At 35.0% G+C, this 15,884-nt stretch overlaps 1 protein-coding gene across 1 annotated transcript in view; it reads right to left on the reverse strand.

Annotated features, from left to right (window-relative positions):
* Window positions 1-15,884, reverse strand: part of LOC111156296 (bifunctional heparan sulfate N-deacetylase/N-sulfotransferase 3) — a 160,111-nt gene that overhangs the window by 13,157 nt on the left and 131,070 nt on the right. Inside the window, exons 6-11 of the mRNA XM_022517076.1 lie at window positions 13,523-13,705; window positions 11,071-11,167; window positions 7,748-7,871; window positions 4,836-5,010; window positions 1,631-1,801; window positions 129-238 (exon numbers count right to left, since the gene is read on the reverse strand). Of these exons, the coding sequence (XP_022372784.1) occupies window positions 129-238; window positions 1,631-1,801; window positions 4,836-5,010; window positions 7,748-7,871; window positions 11,071-11,167; window positions 13,523-13,705 (860 nt within the window). The remainder of the gene's footprint in view (window positions 1-128; window positions 239-1,630; window positions 1,802-4,835; window positions 5,011-7,747; window positions 7,872-11,070; window positions 11,168-13,522; window positions 13,706-15,884) is intronic.

Below are 15,884 nucleotides of genomic sequence, written 5' to 3' on the forward strand. Positions count from 1 at the left end.
GATGTCAAACTAATCAGAAAATAGTATGTTAGGAACAGTTAAGACAATAGCTGCATCACCAAACTACAATTTTTAAAAAACCAATTCTCTCCTGAAATTTCAATAAGTTAATTAGAATATAAACTTACGTTAATGTTTCAGAGTAATTATAATGAGGAGAGACTCCTAGAAATTTCTGTACTTCATCCATCACTGTAGCAGGATCCATCCTTAGCTGTTGCCCATCGATAATTAGCAACTAAATTACAGAAGGGGAAAAAAAAGACAATGCACATTGAAAAAAGATGTTTAACTGTATAATAAAAAAAAATAAAGAACTCTTGAATTTATTCAATGAGAGAAATTCTACTGAGGGGATTTGCACACGTTGTTGTGTCCTTAACCAGGCCCTTTCATTAATGACCTGGAATAAGAAATAAATCACACTAATAAATTCACTCATGTTTTTGTAATTTGAGAAGTCCTGAAAATACTATGAAAACAAAAAAATTGTTTTTTTGAGGGAACCAAAAGAGCTTAAGAAATGTGGCTACACAATCACAAGTAGAAACCAAGCAAACAGTGTTTCCATCACTCAAGCTGGGAAGGAGCACTGTAGAAAAGAAGAAAAGTTGGAATAAGACTAGGTGTAATGAGGCAGAGGACATGTCATTTTCCATGAGTCCATTCAAAGGAGTGGCACTGTAAAGTTTTAAGAAATGATTAGATAACCCATTTGGAGAAAAAGGCAAGCCTCCCAGAGAACCTGAATGTGGATAGCAGTTCCTCAGTTGACTAAGGGGAAGAATTTGCTTGTTACTCTAAGGAAGGAGACAGGTGGCTAGAAAGATAAAATGCCAGGAGACCATGACGGAGGACCACAAAGTGACCACACTCTGTTCTTCCATTTTGCTCATCCCTCTTCTTCAGTATTTCTGTTTAGTCTAGACTGACATTGTTCACTAGGATGTTTTGTGACTATGGGCATCTTCTATAGTTGTGGAGTCTAACAGGTAGCTACTGAGCATTTAAGACGTGACTAATGTGACTGAGAAACTGACTTCTTAATTTCATGTAATTTTAATACAAATTTAAATAGCCAGATGTGGCAGCAGCTGTCATGCTGGACAGCATATGTAGACACATAGGCATGCACCACGCCTGAGTGACTCGACTGCTTTATGCAATCCAATATTGGGGCTCAGTTTGTAATCTAGGTTGGTGCCTGGCAAAAGAGAGAAGCAAGGAAGGCAAGAAAAACACAGGGGTCATGAAAAATTCAGCAAGGTGGTTCAAAGGGAAATAATGGCACTTAATTAAGCAAAACAATATTTGCCTTATTTGGTTAAGAGGTTCTTAAGCTTTACAGGCAGACTAAGAATTAGGGATATGAAGCTTTTGAAGCTCTTTACAATCAGGATGGGCATGTGCTAGAAAATACAGCAGGGAGAATTATTCTGAAATACTTTTAGAAAGAAAATTAAGCAGTTTGTCTACCTCTGCCTAACTAGTATTCTTTGCCACAGTCTTATTTACAACTACAGAGTAAAAGCTAGTAATGTTTTAATGAGTAAAAATTTCCTCTATCCTAGAGGCAAAGTCATCAACTTAATGAGATTGTAACATGATGTGAATTCTTATTGCTCAGTACCTGAAAGGGAGGGAAATAAACAAGCCATCTCTCGATGTGGCTGGCATACCACCCTGGGACCAAACATCTCTTCTGCAAGGCTCTAAGCTCGGAGGGTGCACGGGGCCCAGCTGAGATCACTTCGTAGAAGCTAAACTTCAGAGCTGCAGGGTCTTCATGTGATCGCTGATGCTATGATGAAAAGGTGGATAATTTAACTTGAACCACAGGCATGAATAATTAAAAACCAATCTCTGTGACAAGTCTCGAAGCTAAAGGAAGGAGCAACTCACTGCTGGAGAGTTATTTGTTTCGCAATTAATAAAGGATGAAAATGTTTGCTTGGAGCCTCAGGATTTAAAGTTATGATACTGATGAAGATATCTTTTTTGAGAACTTGTTTGGAAGAGGCTGAATTCTTATTGATAGGCCTCGTTAACCAAACTTACTGAGTTTTTTCCGTTAGTGTAGGTATCTATTCAGAAAGTAAACTTTTCAAAGTTGCATTAATGCCCCCTTTGCAGCCCATAAACAAACCATTTGTTATGTCCATTGAATATCCGTAACACACAAGCACTCTGCTAGTTCTGCCATATAGTTTTGCTCCATCTAGTAATGCAGTTTTAGATTAGGAAAACCCTACTGGCTATTTTAAATGGAGAGACTACTGAAAACTCTGACATGTACACTATCTGAAATCCACAGCTTTTATCACATACCACCTAGCATCTAAAAGCCAAGATTATTTTACCTAATGGTAACCTTCCTTTGTGATGAATCGGAATCATTTATTGTACAGAAATGCAGAAAGCAGCAATCCAAATAGGAAAGTGTTTCATAATGGCTCAGGCTGAGGCCCATGGGTTTGAGGAAATCACCTTTTCCCTAAATTGACCAATAAATATTCAGGCTTAGTGGTAGGTTTGTGGATGTTTACCACATCTAGTTGAATAGCAAATTTGCTGCAATTGAGATTCAAATTACTATAGTACAACCACTACTAGACTTTGTTAAAGCCTGCATTTTGCTACTATAGAGTGATTTATTTGTAATATTTAGGACATTTTGTTAGCTTACAGACTTGAAATCTCCCTTTATGGTAAATTCTCAATTTTTCAGGGGCTAAGCGGTTGCCAAGTTCCAATTTTCTTTTCTCTTTGAGTCAATTAAGGCTTATTTCTCTTTTTCTCTAGATACCTGGTAGAAAAGGTAAAAGACACAGAATCTAATCAGTCATTTTGCAATTTGCTATATACTGTGATTTAAAAGATGGCTGTAGGAGTTTGGCATCAATGCTTAGTGTGGAGTTGTGGATTTCAGCTTTCCAGGCTGTCTCACTTCCTATTATGCAGATTATTACCAACATGCCTATCTAAGATCCCATCTGTTTTATCATGACCTTTTCCCACCCTGTCCCAGGCACAAAACCTTTCCTGACAATCTGTTCTTCCTTTTCCAATCTGGAAAAACTACTTTTGTTAAATAACAAAAGGACCTGTGCTGAGAAACGTTATTGTCTAATATCCTAGATTGTCATGAATTATCTTTTTGAAATCCTATCAGTGGGAATGGAATAGACTACACTTGTCTGGAAGATCAGAGCTGTGTGCACTCACTTTAATACAAAGAGGCAGCCTTATTTCCATCCCAGGTACAGAGATTCAGACAAGGAGTTTTTGGTTTTGTTGTTTTGCTTTTGGTTATTACCTTTGTCATTATGCGGTATCCTTCTTTGTCTCTTTTTGTCTCTTTGTCTCTTGTTTTAAAGTTTATCTTGTCTGATATAAGAAGCATTGCTACCCCAGCTTTCTTTTTGCTTTTTGCATGTTAAATGCTTTTCATCCCTTCATTTTCGATCTGTATGTGTCTTTAGGTCTGAAGTGACACTCTTGCAGGCAGCATATAGATAGGTCTTGCTTTTTTATCCATTTATCTATTGATTAGAGCACTTCGTCCATTTACATCTAAAGTAATTATCGGTAGGTGTGTACTTATTGCCATTTTATTACTTGTTTTGTGATTGTTTTTGTAATTCTTCTCTGTTCCTTTCATCTCTTGCTGTCTTTCTTTGTGGTTTGATAGCTTTCTCTCTTGTAATGCTTAGATTCCTTTCTCTTTATTTTTTTTGCATATCTGTTACAGGTTTTTGATTTATGGTTACCATTAGGTTCATATGTAACATCTTATGTGTATAGCAGTCTATATTAGGTTGATGGTTGCTTAAGTTTGAGCCCATTTTAAAAACACTAAATTTTTATTCCCCCATCATGTTTTATGGATATGATATCACACTCTACATCCTTTTATTTTGTGAATCCCTTGACTGATTTTTGTAGGTAGAATTGACTTTACTGCTTTTGTGCTTTAAACTCTATATTGGTTTTATGAGTGATCAACCTACTATCTTAATTGTATGTTTTCATTTACCTGTGAATTTTTTCCTTTTATAAGTTTCTTACTCTTGATTATGGCCTTTTCTTTCCACTTTTGAGTGGAATTCCCTTTAATATTTCTTGTAAGCCTGAATTAATGGTGATGAACTCCTTTAACTTCTGTTTGTGTAGAAAGCTATCTCTCCTATTCTGAATGATAAACTTGCTGGGTAGAGTATTTTTGGTTTTAGGTTTTATTCCTTTCAGTGCTTTGAATGTGTCATGCAACTTCCTTCTGGCCTGCAAGGTTTCTGCTAAAAAATCAGCTGATTGACTTATGGTGTTTCCCTTGTATGTAACTATTTTCTTTTCTTGCTGCTTCAAAAATTCTCTCTCTATCACTACTTTTTGCCATTTTAATTATTATGTGTCTTGGTGTAGACCTCTTTTTAGAAGCTATACTAGCCTAATAGCAGGTAAGGGGTTTTTGAATACAGGTTTTCACATTTATCTCAACTTTATATTTTCCAAGCAAAAGGGACCCTTACTCTATTTTTCAGTCTATTTTTTTGAAATGTAGATGTGTAGAAGCACAGATATACATACATGTACATACTATTTTGTTATATTTTCATTTCATTAATATATTTTATTAAATTAATGCAAAATTAATAAAAACTTAAGGAGAAAGTTCGTTTCTCCAGAAACAAAGAAAACTCTATCCACTTTTATGCAGATATACAACTAGCAAATCTCTTTTATTGAGACTTGAGGTGGTTGCTATTTCTGTAAAACATCCTCCCTTCTTCATACTCTCCTTCTTACCTGTTAGATTCTGTCTGTATTTTTCTTACCTGATACCAGGAATATGCTCGATCTGAGGGGTCGATGAGGATGGTTATGATCTTGGCTTTGGGGACCAGAGAAGCTGCTCTTTTAGGAGCTTCCTCTGAGTGGAAGTAATTGGCACTCTTTTCAAACAGAAAGTCTGTGGTGACATTAGATGGGACTGGGAAGAAATCCATATACCTGGAAAAGGAATATTTCTCAAAATAAGACTGGTTTATATTCATACTCTGGTGACTATAGATGTCAAAGGTATCCCACAAATTCATTTGTTTCCTAAACAAAAGCACTTTTCTATAAGGCATATGTTCTATATAGTTAGCAAGGGAAAAGTATACAGGACACTAATAATGTACTTTGAGAATGCTTCTCTAAATACATTTTCTTTTTGTTTTGCTTACTATCAGGAGATAGCAAAAATGTAGACATAGAATGATAGAATTGGACCAATAATCAACCTAACTGTGTAAAATGTATGTAAATGCAGAAATATTTTACAGAGAAAAATGTGAGTGCTCAAACAGAAGGAAAATTTGATCAAAACAGATGATATGTTCATTTCAAAGATATTTAGAAAGGACTTAGATAATTTTTTTTTTTTTTTTACTTTATCACAAGTGAAATAATTTCCTTTCCACTAATGTGTTGTGCTGTGGTTGTATTCAACTATAAAATGTTAAAGGGCAGAACACATCTGGGTGTAAATATCACCTATTTGCTTAACTCTTTTCCCATTTAGAAGCAATTATATTCTTTAGAGTACTTATAAAAGTTTAAAAGTATGTACATATTTCCAAATGTAAAATCCTATCAAATTTCCCAATATCAGTAAGTGGGCTAAGAATGTAAATCGCCAGCAGTGTGAACACAGGAATACCTGAAGCCTTAAGCACAGATATGTAGGACATAATTGATTTTGTATAATGTCCCATCTGTACAAAAGCTGTCAAACATAAACTAATTCAGCATGTGATACGATATATTTCTGAGGCCCTAAGGGCAAACTTTTAAAGGAAAAAGAGCCTTTTTAGAGAGCATATGCAAATTTAACTTCTAGGGTTTCTTACATTTGATCATAATGGCTTCTTCATCCTCACTCCCACCCTCTTCAATTTATAAGTCACCAACACTTTGGGCTACCAAAGCAGTCACTCAATAATTATTGAACAAGAGAGACATTAACATTATTTGATGACTTCTTGATGCAGTATGTTGTTTTCTTTTAGCCATCTCACATGTTAAAGCTTCTGGTAGGATTCCAGTTGTTAACATATTGCAAAATTTGGCTGACACATCAAAGTGATGTCTTGAAACCCATGACAGTAAAGAAATCCTTTTATATTTTCTGGAAATTGCCTTGGTAATATGTCATTCTGGTATCCTTTTACAGGGAAACAGATAAATAAACATTTCTGGAAAGTTTGATCTGCTATCTGTTCTTGTGTATAATCTATTTACAGAAAATGCCTAATTTTAAGATATTTCTTAATTTAGATGCTCACCTTGGTTCCAGGGATGCTAAGGTTATGCCAAGTGTCTAGTGGTATCTTATTTGCTCTAAGCTTGTCTTAGCCATGCTTATTCCGAGAAAGGCTCTGAAAGCCACAAAAGAAGGGCATAAAGTACTGAATTCTGGTAACTTTTAGTTCCTGAAAGTGGTCCCACTTTCTCAGCAGTCCTGTCTATACCTGGAACAGTTTCAGCCTTAAAAACTTTCTCATGAAGTTCTGGATCTTGGACCTACAATGTGTTGATCTTGCCTGGTCCCCAAAGGCTCATGGAAAAAGCAAGGTCCAGTTCTTGTCCAACTATTACATTCCTTTCCACTTTTAAAGCAGTTTTTCATCACCCCCTTTTGTCCTGATGTTAACGTAGTTTTATTCTACCATATACAGGCATATATATTTGAGTCACTGGTCAAATGACCACTGAAGTAGATGATGCTTTCTTAGTTCTCACAGTTGTTATCTAACGCCACACAATCAATATCAAGTCCTGTACGGAATTGGCAGTGAAGGATGTTATAATTAGAATATATGTAAATCCTAGTAGCTGCTCAAATTATTCTCAACTCATTTCTTTCCTTTTGGACTACACACAAGCAACTCTTGATACTGATAAAATTGAGATCATGCAATCTGACAACAGAAGTTAATATATAACAACTCTTTATGCGAAAATACATGCAAAATGTTTATATTTATGCTCTAGAATTATTATAATAATTCCACTCTTTGATATCACTTTCTGTCTAGAATTTACACCTTTAACAGCAAGACTTAAAGATATATTTTATTATTAACATGTTCATGTACAACATCCATTCCTACTATATTACTGTATTTTGTATATATTTGACATTTTAACTTTTAACTATTTTCCTCAGATCGTTGATATAGTTCCAATTTCAATTCAAAGACCAAAGATTAAATTTTGTATATTGTTGATAGTTTTTTCATTTTCATTACTTATGAAATATATACACATTTCTAGTTCTATTTGTTTATTTACCTTTTATGCCAAAACAAAATAGAAAATTATGTATGTGGACTGTAGCCTCACCATAATGCAAAGCATGCAAGAAGAGAAAGCTATGAAAGTATTTTCTTAAGAGTAGAGAGGAACAAAATTCCTGGGTCTTGTGGTATTTCTCTGACTTTATATCTATAATTACCATCAAAGATAGTTAATGCAAATTGAAATTACATATGGACCCCTTGAGGTAACAAGTCCCTTAACAAACTGAGAAAAGTTTCTTATGAATAATTTCTGTGCTTCTTCATTTTATTCAATCCATTTCCAAGGCACAGAGGATAACTTTTATTTGTGGCTACAAACTTATATGTTTATAAATATTAACACTAATTTTAACTGTGCACAGTACATATACTTTTAGATTTATACTAATAACCCATCTTACCAATCAATCCCCCTGTGGTAGTTATTTCTATTAAAGAACTGTACCTCCTCAAAGGTTTTTGGGCTGGGGGAGTTACTAAAGATGGAAGGATGCATAACCAGGAACAAATACAAAGCAGTGGTTCCTGAAAAGACAATAGAGATTTAGAAATTAATGAAAGGAAAATAAAGTTTCCTATTATTAGCATTCCAAAGTCATCAATAAACTAAGTATTGTAATGATCCAAACAGATACGTATTAGTACTCCTTGAATTAAACTGAATAGGTAACCAGCATTTTAAAAGAAGCAACTTCTAAAAAACTGCAGATAAGTATGTTATGAGGAGAAGAGCCCATTGGGGGGACTGTTTGACTGCATCTCTGTCACTGATTTGGTTTGTGACTTTGGCTTTTCGCTTCTCTTTGTCTTGGCTTTTTCAGTAGAAAATCACCTGCCTTGCTCATTTCATAGGCTTTCTCTGAAGATGAAATGACATTTTGTGCCTGAAGATATTTCGATTTTAATCAAGAATTATATAAATGAAAGATCCCATTGTCTCATATAAGATATTACATCACCAAAACCAGAACTTGGGTTCTATAAAGTTCTTCTAGAGGCCCAAGAAAGTTTATTAAATTTGAGACAGAGTTTAAACTTTCAACAGGTTTGTTTAAATTTGAATGTACTTACCTATGTAAAAAGTGGTGTCAAAAATAGTTTTTTAAAAAAATTTTGTCCTTTCCTAATGACATAACTTATAAAATCTGCACTTTTGGAAAGAGAATGGCCTATCACAGCTGCCCATGTAGGTTTGTGACTATTGGGAATCAAGGGTGTGATTTTTTCAAAATGAACAGTGTTATAAACTGTAGAATTAGTATATTAGAGCCTAAATTATGAGCTAAAGGGCATAGCTTAGATTGCACGAGAAAAAGTGAGGCAATCTGAGTTTAGGGAGAGGGAAAGAGAAAATCTTAAGCCTAGCACTGAGCTCCACACCGGGCTCTATCTAATAGCCTTGAGATCATGACCTGAGCCGAAATCAAGAGTCAGATGCTTAATGGATTGAGCCACCCAGGCACCCCAAGAATTTTTTTAAAATAACAGCTTTTATGAGATAAAATTCAGTAATGCTTTAAAAAAAATTGAAAAGAATAAAATCTTTGTAAGGATAGGAAGTATGACCATTATAATGTGAAAAAAGAAAACCGATTAATTCCTCTCATTGATCAACTGGAAACATTCTTTTCTGAATTTTATTTTTTAAAATTGTATTAAATCAAGTTGTTTGCTTTTAATTGTATGACCAGGATCAATAAGCAAACTGAAAAAATATTACACAGTCAATAAAAGTCATAATGTATCAGTGGCCAAAAATTGTTAGATTGTGGTTTCTGAATTCTTTCTTTACCTTCTCACATCCTTGGGTCTGAATAAACTGTCCTGTGTGTGTGTGTGTGTGTATGTATGTATGTGTGTTTGAATGTATATAATGTGTGTATGTGTATAAAACCACCACCTAATCATAGACACACCCATTCAAATAACCATCCATAAATCTTGTTTTATTTTTTGTCAGTTTCAACACTAAAAATATTTGTGCAGAAGATTATACATCTATGCAAAATTATTCAGAAAAATGCCTTTGCTAAAAACTGAAGTTAAAATGAAGCTCTTTTATTTTTATGAAACTGATCAGAAGATGTTTCTCCATTTAAAATATCGATTTCATAAAGTATTGCTATACATGGTAACATGGATGAATCTCAAAAGCATTATCTTAAGTGAAAGAAGTCAAAAACAAAAGATTGTACATTTAATGCTTCCATTTATATGAAAGTCTAGAAAAGGCAAAACTGTAGTAGCAGAAAGTAGTTTCCTGTGACTGAGGATGGGGAGGGGCATTGACTACAAAGGCATGTGAATGGAGAAACCTTTTAGGGAGACAGAACTGTTTTTTTTTGTTGTTTGTTTGTTTGTTTTTGAGATAGAAGTGTCAGTGTTGTGGTTATACAACTGTGCATGATTGTCAAAATTCATCAAAATTTGCACTAAAATTGGTGAATTTTTTTACATGTAAATTATACCACTACAAAACTGGGGAAAATTTAGTTTCTATAAAAAGGAGATAAAAAATTTTCTTCCAAAGGTAAATGTCATATACAATTGTCACTAACATTTGGAAATCCAACTGAGTTTAAGATGGCAAATAATGGTTTTGCCGTCTAACCCTGATTTTAAAATGTCTGCACATCTAGCAGGAAACAAGAGGATGCGCTTCCTGTGGGGCTTTCTGAAGTGAATTTAATATGCCAAGCTTCAGAGAGATGTGATCAGTAATGACAGTGGGAGTTCCTGGAGAGACTTCAGTTTAAATGTTTTTCTAGTTGTCTCTTGACTTTAAATAGATACAGACAAATAAATAAGGATGAGAAAAGTTTTTTTTTTAATCACATTTATTATTGTTTTCAAATTGATATTGGCAAATGGGACCAAGAGAAAATGAATAGGCTAAACTCTCTGTGTACATTACATAAAATCTTCCCTAGTTATTTTTGGACAAATGAGGAAATGGTAGGTATTCCCCTCAGAAAGGCATATGGCTGAAATGGCTGTTTTCTGTGAAGCCAGAATCCAAGAACCCCAAATAATTTATCATACAGGATACAGCATGGATGTCTGGCATTTTAAAGTTTCCACTGGGCTTCATTTTAATACTGATTCTTAAAGAAACAAGAAGTTTATGGAGAAAAAATTGCATGCCAATTTAAGAAAAGGTGCAAAAGATTTCTCCTGGGTGTGAATAAATACCTTTGGTTAGCACAAAGTTTTGTTTATGTCTGGAGTTCTGCTTGTCAAACACCCTTTAGATTTTTAGAAAACAGTCATCTCTGCAAAAAATAGTTTAGAAATAAACTACATCAGGAAGATGGCAGGAAGAGGCTGTTTTTCTGGAAGGGATTGATTATAAAGAGTAGTAAATACTTATATGTATCTGCTTTGACTTCTGATGAATTCCTCAAGATGCGATTCATTTTGATTTTAGAAATGTTAGCAACACCACCTTTCAATTTAGGTCTTAGGAAAAAAATTAACATTTGGTACCAAACTGACTCTTAAACATCCAAACCATATGACACTTATTTTCATCTTTTTCACTTAAAAAAATTCCTTTACAAGCATTTAAGTACATTACCAAGCTAAACAGATTATATCAGAGAACAAAATGTGTTATTCATTCATCAGTACTTATAAGAATTTTGAAAACACATTGTGACTTGAACTCACTCTCTAGTCATTGGGAGTTTTGCACTGTTTGGTAATCATAACAAAAAGCTCTCACCAGTTTTCTGGGGTCCTATTACCAAGAATTTTGGTAAGCGATCACAGGTTTTTTCTTTTGACCAAATGTCTCTGTGGCGTTTGTCATCACAAGGATTCTAAATGGGAGGAGAATATAGAGATGTATTTTTTTTGTGAATGTCCAATGTGTGCTAAGAGTTTCAACTTTTTTTTTTTAAGATTTTATTTATTTATTTGACAGACAGAGATCACAGTAGGCAGAGAGGCAGGCAGAGAGAGAGAGAGGAAGGGAAGCAGGCTCCCTGCTGAGCAGAGAGCCTGATGCAGGGCTCGATCCCAGGACCCTGAGACCACGACCTGAGCCAAAGGCAGAGGCTTAACCCACTGAGCCACCCAGGCGCCCTGAGTTTCAACTATTTTTTAAAAAAGAGATTTATTTATTTATGTTAGAGAGAGAAACAGGCAGTGAGTAGGGGGAGGGGCAGAGGAAGAGGGAGAGAGAGAATCTCAAGCAGACTCTCTGCTGAGTGCGGAGCCCAAGGAGGGCCTCGATCTCATGACCCTGAGATCATGACCAGAGCTGGGATGAAGAGTCAGATGCTCAACCAGCTGAGCCATGCAGGTGCCCTGAGTTATTCAACTCCTGTCCTTAAAGAGATATTCCAGGAAACAGAGTCATGGTCATGTGTCTTCTTTTAAATGAAGGCCTTGAAGTGGCATCAGGGAAGCTTTCAAGTAACTCCTTTCCATCCTGAAGTTGAGTTTCTACTGAGGTGTTGGGGGAGAGGAGACATTTCCACTGTGGGTAACAGCCTCCTAGCACTGAGGATTTAATATTTCTTCTGCTTTTGGCAGTTCTATGTCTTAATTGTGTGTGAGTATGTTTTAAATGGTGAGCCCCAACACAGTGCTGGGCAGAGATTGTGCTTCCTGCTAACATGAAGGAAGGTACCCTCTTGCCATTCAATAAGTAAATGAAATACAAGGTGTAAGGTTTTTATTCTGAGTAACTTTAAGCTATCTTGCTGTGCTTCAAAGAGGTACCCATCTGGCCATAATAAAACTATTTAAAGAGATAGCAAAGTCTTTTCATTTGCCTTTAGAGGTTGGTAATTGTATATGTAATACTATAACTTTACAGATTATGATCCTAAAAAGCACCAGATTTGGGCAAAAAGGGTAAAATGAAGGTGAATTACCACCTTAGGGACCTGCTTTTGGCGTATAGTATAGTACCTGAACCAAAACGACTATGTAAGATGGATCTAGAACATCCTTAATTTCAACCGCAAAGCACACATTATGTGAAGAATTGAAGTACCCTTTAATACTATTTCAGATATAGCAATCAGGACAGTCCTCTATTTCTGTTAATATTACGGATGTATGTAGTTAAATAGACTCTCTGGTTATTTACAATAAGCAACAGATTAGTTAAGACTAAAGTGAGGGTGTTCTTTTCGGCTGCTGTTCTGGAAAAAAAAAGAGTTGTTTCAAACTTGTCACCTCAAATAATGATTTCAGTTTAAAAATAAGGTATTGAGGTACCTAGGTGGCTCAGTCGTTTAAGCACTTGCCTTCAGCTCAGGTCATGATCTCGGGGTCTTGGGATGGAGCCCTGTGTTGGGTCCCCTGCTCAGCGGGGAGTCTGCTTCTTCCTCTCTCTCTGCCCCTCCCCTTGCTCATGCTCTCTCTTTCTCTCAAATAAATAAAATCTTTAAGGAAATAAAAAAATTAAAGTGTTAAATCTGCAGGAAAATTGCATGTCTTTTCAATGGCTAACATTTGGTGATATTTTGTAGTGGTTAAGAAAAAAGACATGGGTTCTAGCAACTGCAAAGTAATATGTACTGATAATTCCACAAGCACCGACTTCCACATTCTATAATGTATAGTTACGTCTCCTGGAGTATCTGTTTGTGGTCAGGCAGCAATCAGATTACATTCAAAGCTGAATGAGCTGAGTATATAGTTCAAAGCTTACTGTGACTTCAGTCTGTGAAATTTACTCAGTTCCACTTCTGATGATTGTTATCATTGTACCATCAGCTCTGTTAGTAACTCTCTAGTATTCAGTAACTCTCGTTTAGAAGAGTGATTAAGAGCACAGCCTCTGGAGCCAGATAGCCTGGAACTTGCCTAGCATCCAGCCTGTTTACCACTCTTCTACTCTTTTTGGCTCTTTGCAATCTGCAAATTGATCCCTCACTCCTGATTGAAAACATTGCATCTATGAAACCCTTAGCGGAGGTTTCAGAACTTCATAATTCCTAATGGGCATAGGGACAGAATTTTGCCCACTATGAAGCAATAATGTAAGACTGCAATTCAGGAGGAAGTGTTTTCTCAAGTCGACTAACATTTCCAAAATGCATTATTTTTTTTTTCCCCAAATGCCTTTACTTTTCAGATTTGGATTATCTCATTGAACTCCAAGATATGTTTATGTTTATGGGATTAATTAATTATACCAATTATTGAAACCATGTTACCTGCCAGAGAGGGTCTTTTTGATCAGGAAAGAGCTCAAAATACTTGTGAGCCAGCTGCGCTGGGGGCAGGGTCTGAAGTCGCAAGTTGGTCCAGCTCTGCACGAAGTTGGCCAGATTAACGAATGTATATAGTCCCAGGCGGTCATTCCCATAGTTGGACAGATGTGTCATGAAAATGCTGATCTGAAAAAGGCAAATGACTTCAGTGTAAACACGAGTTATTTTAATCCTAGGGGACAGCGCAATCATAGCAATGCTAGTTTTTCTTCAGTAGTCTCTGCACAGGGTTTCAGTTCATGTCGTGTTTCTGAATTGTGGACATATCCCAGATACTCTCATTACATTAATGCATATAGATGTGTTACTAAAAAGACTTGCTGAACACTTTTTTTTGAGATTTTAATATATTTCATAACAACAACAACAACCAAAACAAGTCCAACTGCCATATATCCATGTTGGTGCAATTACTTTGATGCTGAATAGCATCCTAGATGCTCACACATAATTGCTTCATGATATCAGTGACCTATTTATAATTTGTGGCAGCAGAATCCCAAGAGATTGGAATTTTATAATTTCTATCTACTTAATTTGGCTTATAAGGTAGTACTTCCCGTTAAAGAATATAAATAATCAGTGTATCACCATTATTAGCATGAACTGAATATCGTCTGATTTGTATTCATCAGAGGCCACAATGACACAAGACTAGGGACTGAATTTTTCCTAAAATAAGTATTAACTATTTTCCATCAATAACACTCTCAAACCCATTTCCATAGTCATTGGGTCTCTTATTTCCATTATCAGATACCTCCTTTAAGACAAGTGTTCAGTGTTTAGCTAGATAAAATCAACTCTCCCTATGAAAGCAGCTGACCTAGATTGAATTCATGCATTGAAAAGAAAATCACAGCATTTTCTTCATAATAAAATAAATTTAAATTCTACAGGTTTGATTAAATTGGTCTGGAATGTAGAATGGGCTTTTTAGAAGCTATTGCTTCAAGTGAATGCAAATAGTTTTTGTTGGTGAAGTGTTGACAAATGGAAATAATTCTGCATGAGATTTTCAATGGCAGAGAAACCACTGTCGCATTTATGCTGCTATAAAAAAGGTCATAAAAATAATTCATGTGATAATAGTACTTTCCTAAAATATATAATGTCGTGTGAATGAATAGTAATAATAGTTATTATAATCATTATAATAATGAATATAATAGGTTCATTCATTAGAGACTGAAAGAAATGTTCAAGGAAATTTATTGAGGTAAAGTAGCAGAGATGAGAGAACGGTTACATTAAGATTTGATACAATGAATCAGAAAAAATCTAATTACAACTATGAATAAGAGGAAACAGCGATATCCTTTATTCTATAGAATAAGTCCTGTTGGCTTTTATATGAAAAGCTTCAACTGTGATCAAGAATATTGAACTGTATTTCTATTCACTCTGCCTGAACATATTTTAAGTCCTAGAACTTTCACAAATAAAATACGTTGAGAGCTTTAAATAGCTACCAGAGAACTGATGCAGTCATGGAATTGATAAACAAGACTTTTACTATATTGGGTATTTCTGAAAAATGAGACTTCTAAAATTTAACCTTCTGTTTATTTTTATAGTAGCTTCAGTTCTATGTGTTCTGTTTCCCTTTCCTTTCTCCTCCAAAATTTATCAAAAAATCACCTATTGAGAGACTCAAGACAATCATGTCACATTTGAAAATTCCTTTCTAATGTCTGTTAGAGGCAGTCTTTCATCATTTGTTTTATAAGCCACATTTTCCAAGTAGCTCAACAACAGCAAAGTACTTCAAGTTGCTTATTAAATGAAAAAAATGTTAATACAATGTAATATGTATATATGTAAATTAATCTACTTAGCCACTGGTTTATATTTCTTGCTTTATTTATGAGAAATTTATCAATTCATCTATGTGTCTCTATTTTCACTTGAATAGCATCTGCATTGGGCATAAAATGGGAAATGTGGAGATACTGTGTGACTTTGTGATACTAATACATTTGAACTCTCTTTGAATTTACATTTCAATCCCGAAAACATTTTACTCTGTGACATTTAAAGCAGAGTGTCACTGTTTTACCTATATGAGTATAGAAAGTAAAAAATGCTACTCTGTCTACTAAAGACAGAGGCACTCCAGAAGTTATGAGCTAGTTAATGACAATGCTTTTGATGAAAGTTAACCTGATTGGAAAAAATTAAGGTAATACTTTTGAACTTAATCCTGTAAAAGAAAAGCTACTTAGCTGCCAGCCATGGAACCTTCCCCAGGTTTTCAGCTCTTCTTTTGTGTATCTACGTTAACATAATGCAAAGTGCATCATTA

The sequence above is a fragment of the Enhydra lutris genome, unplaced genomic scaffold (assembly GCF_002288905.1).
Source record: "Enhydra lutris kenyoni isolate GAN:26980312 unplaced genomic scaffold, ASM228890v2 scaffoldscaffold3, whole genome shotgun sequence".
NCBI lineage: Eukaryota > Metazoa > Chordata > Mammalia > Carnivora > Mustelidae > Enhydra > Enhydra lutris.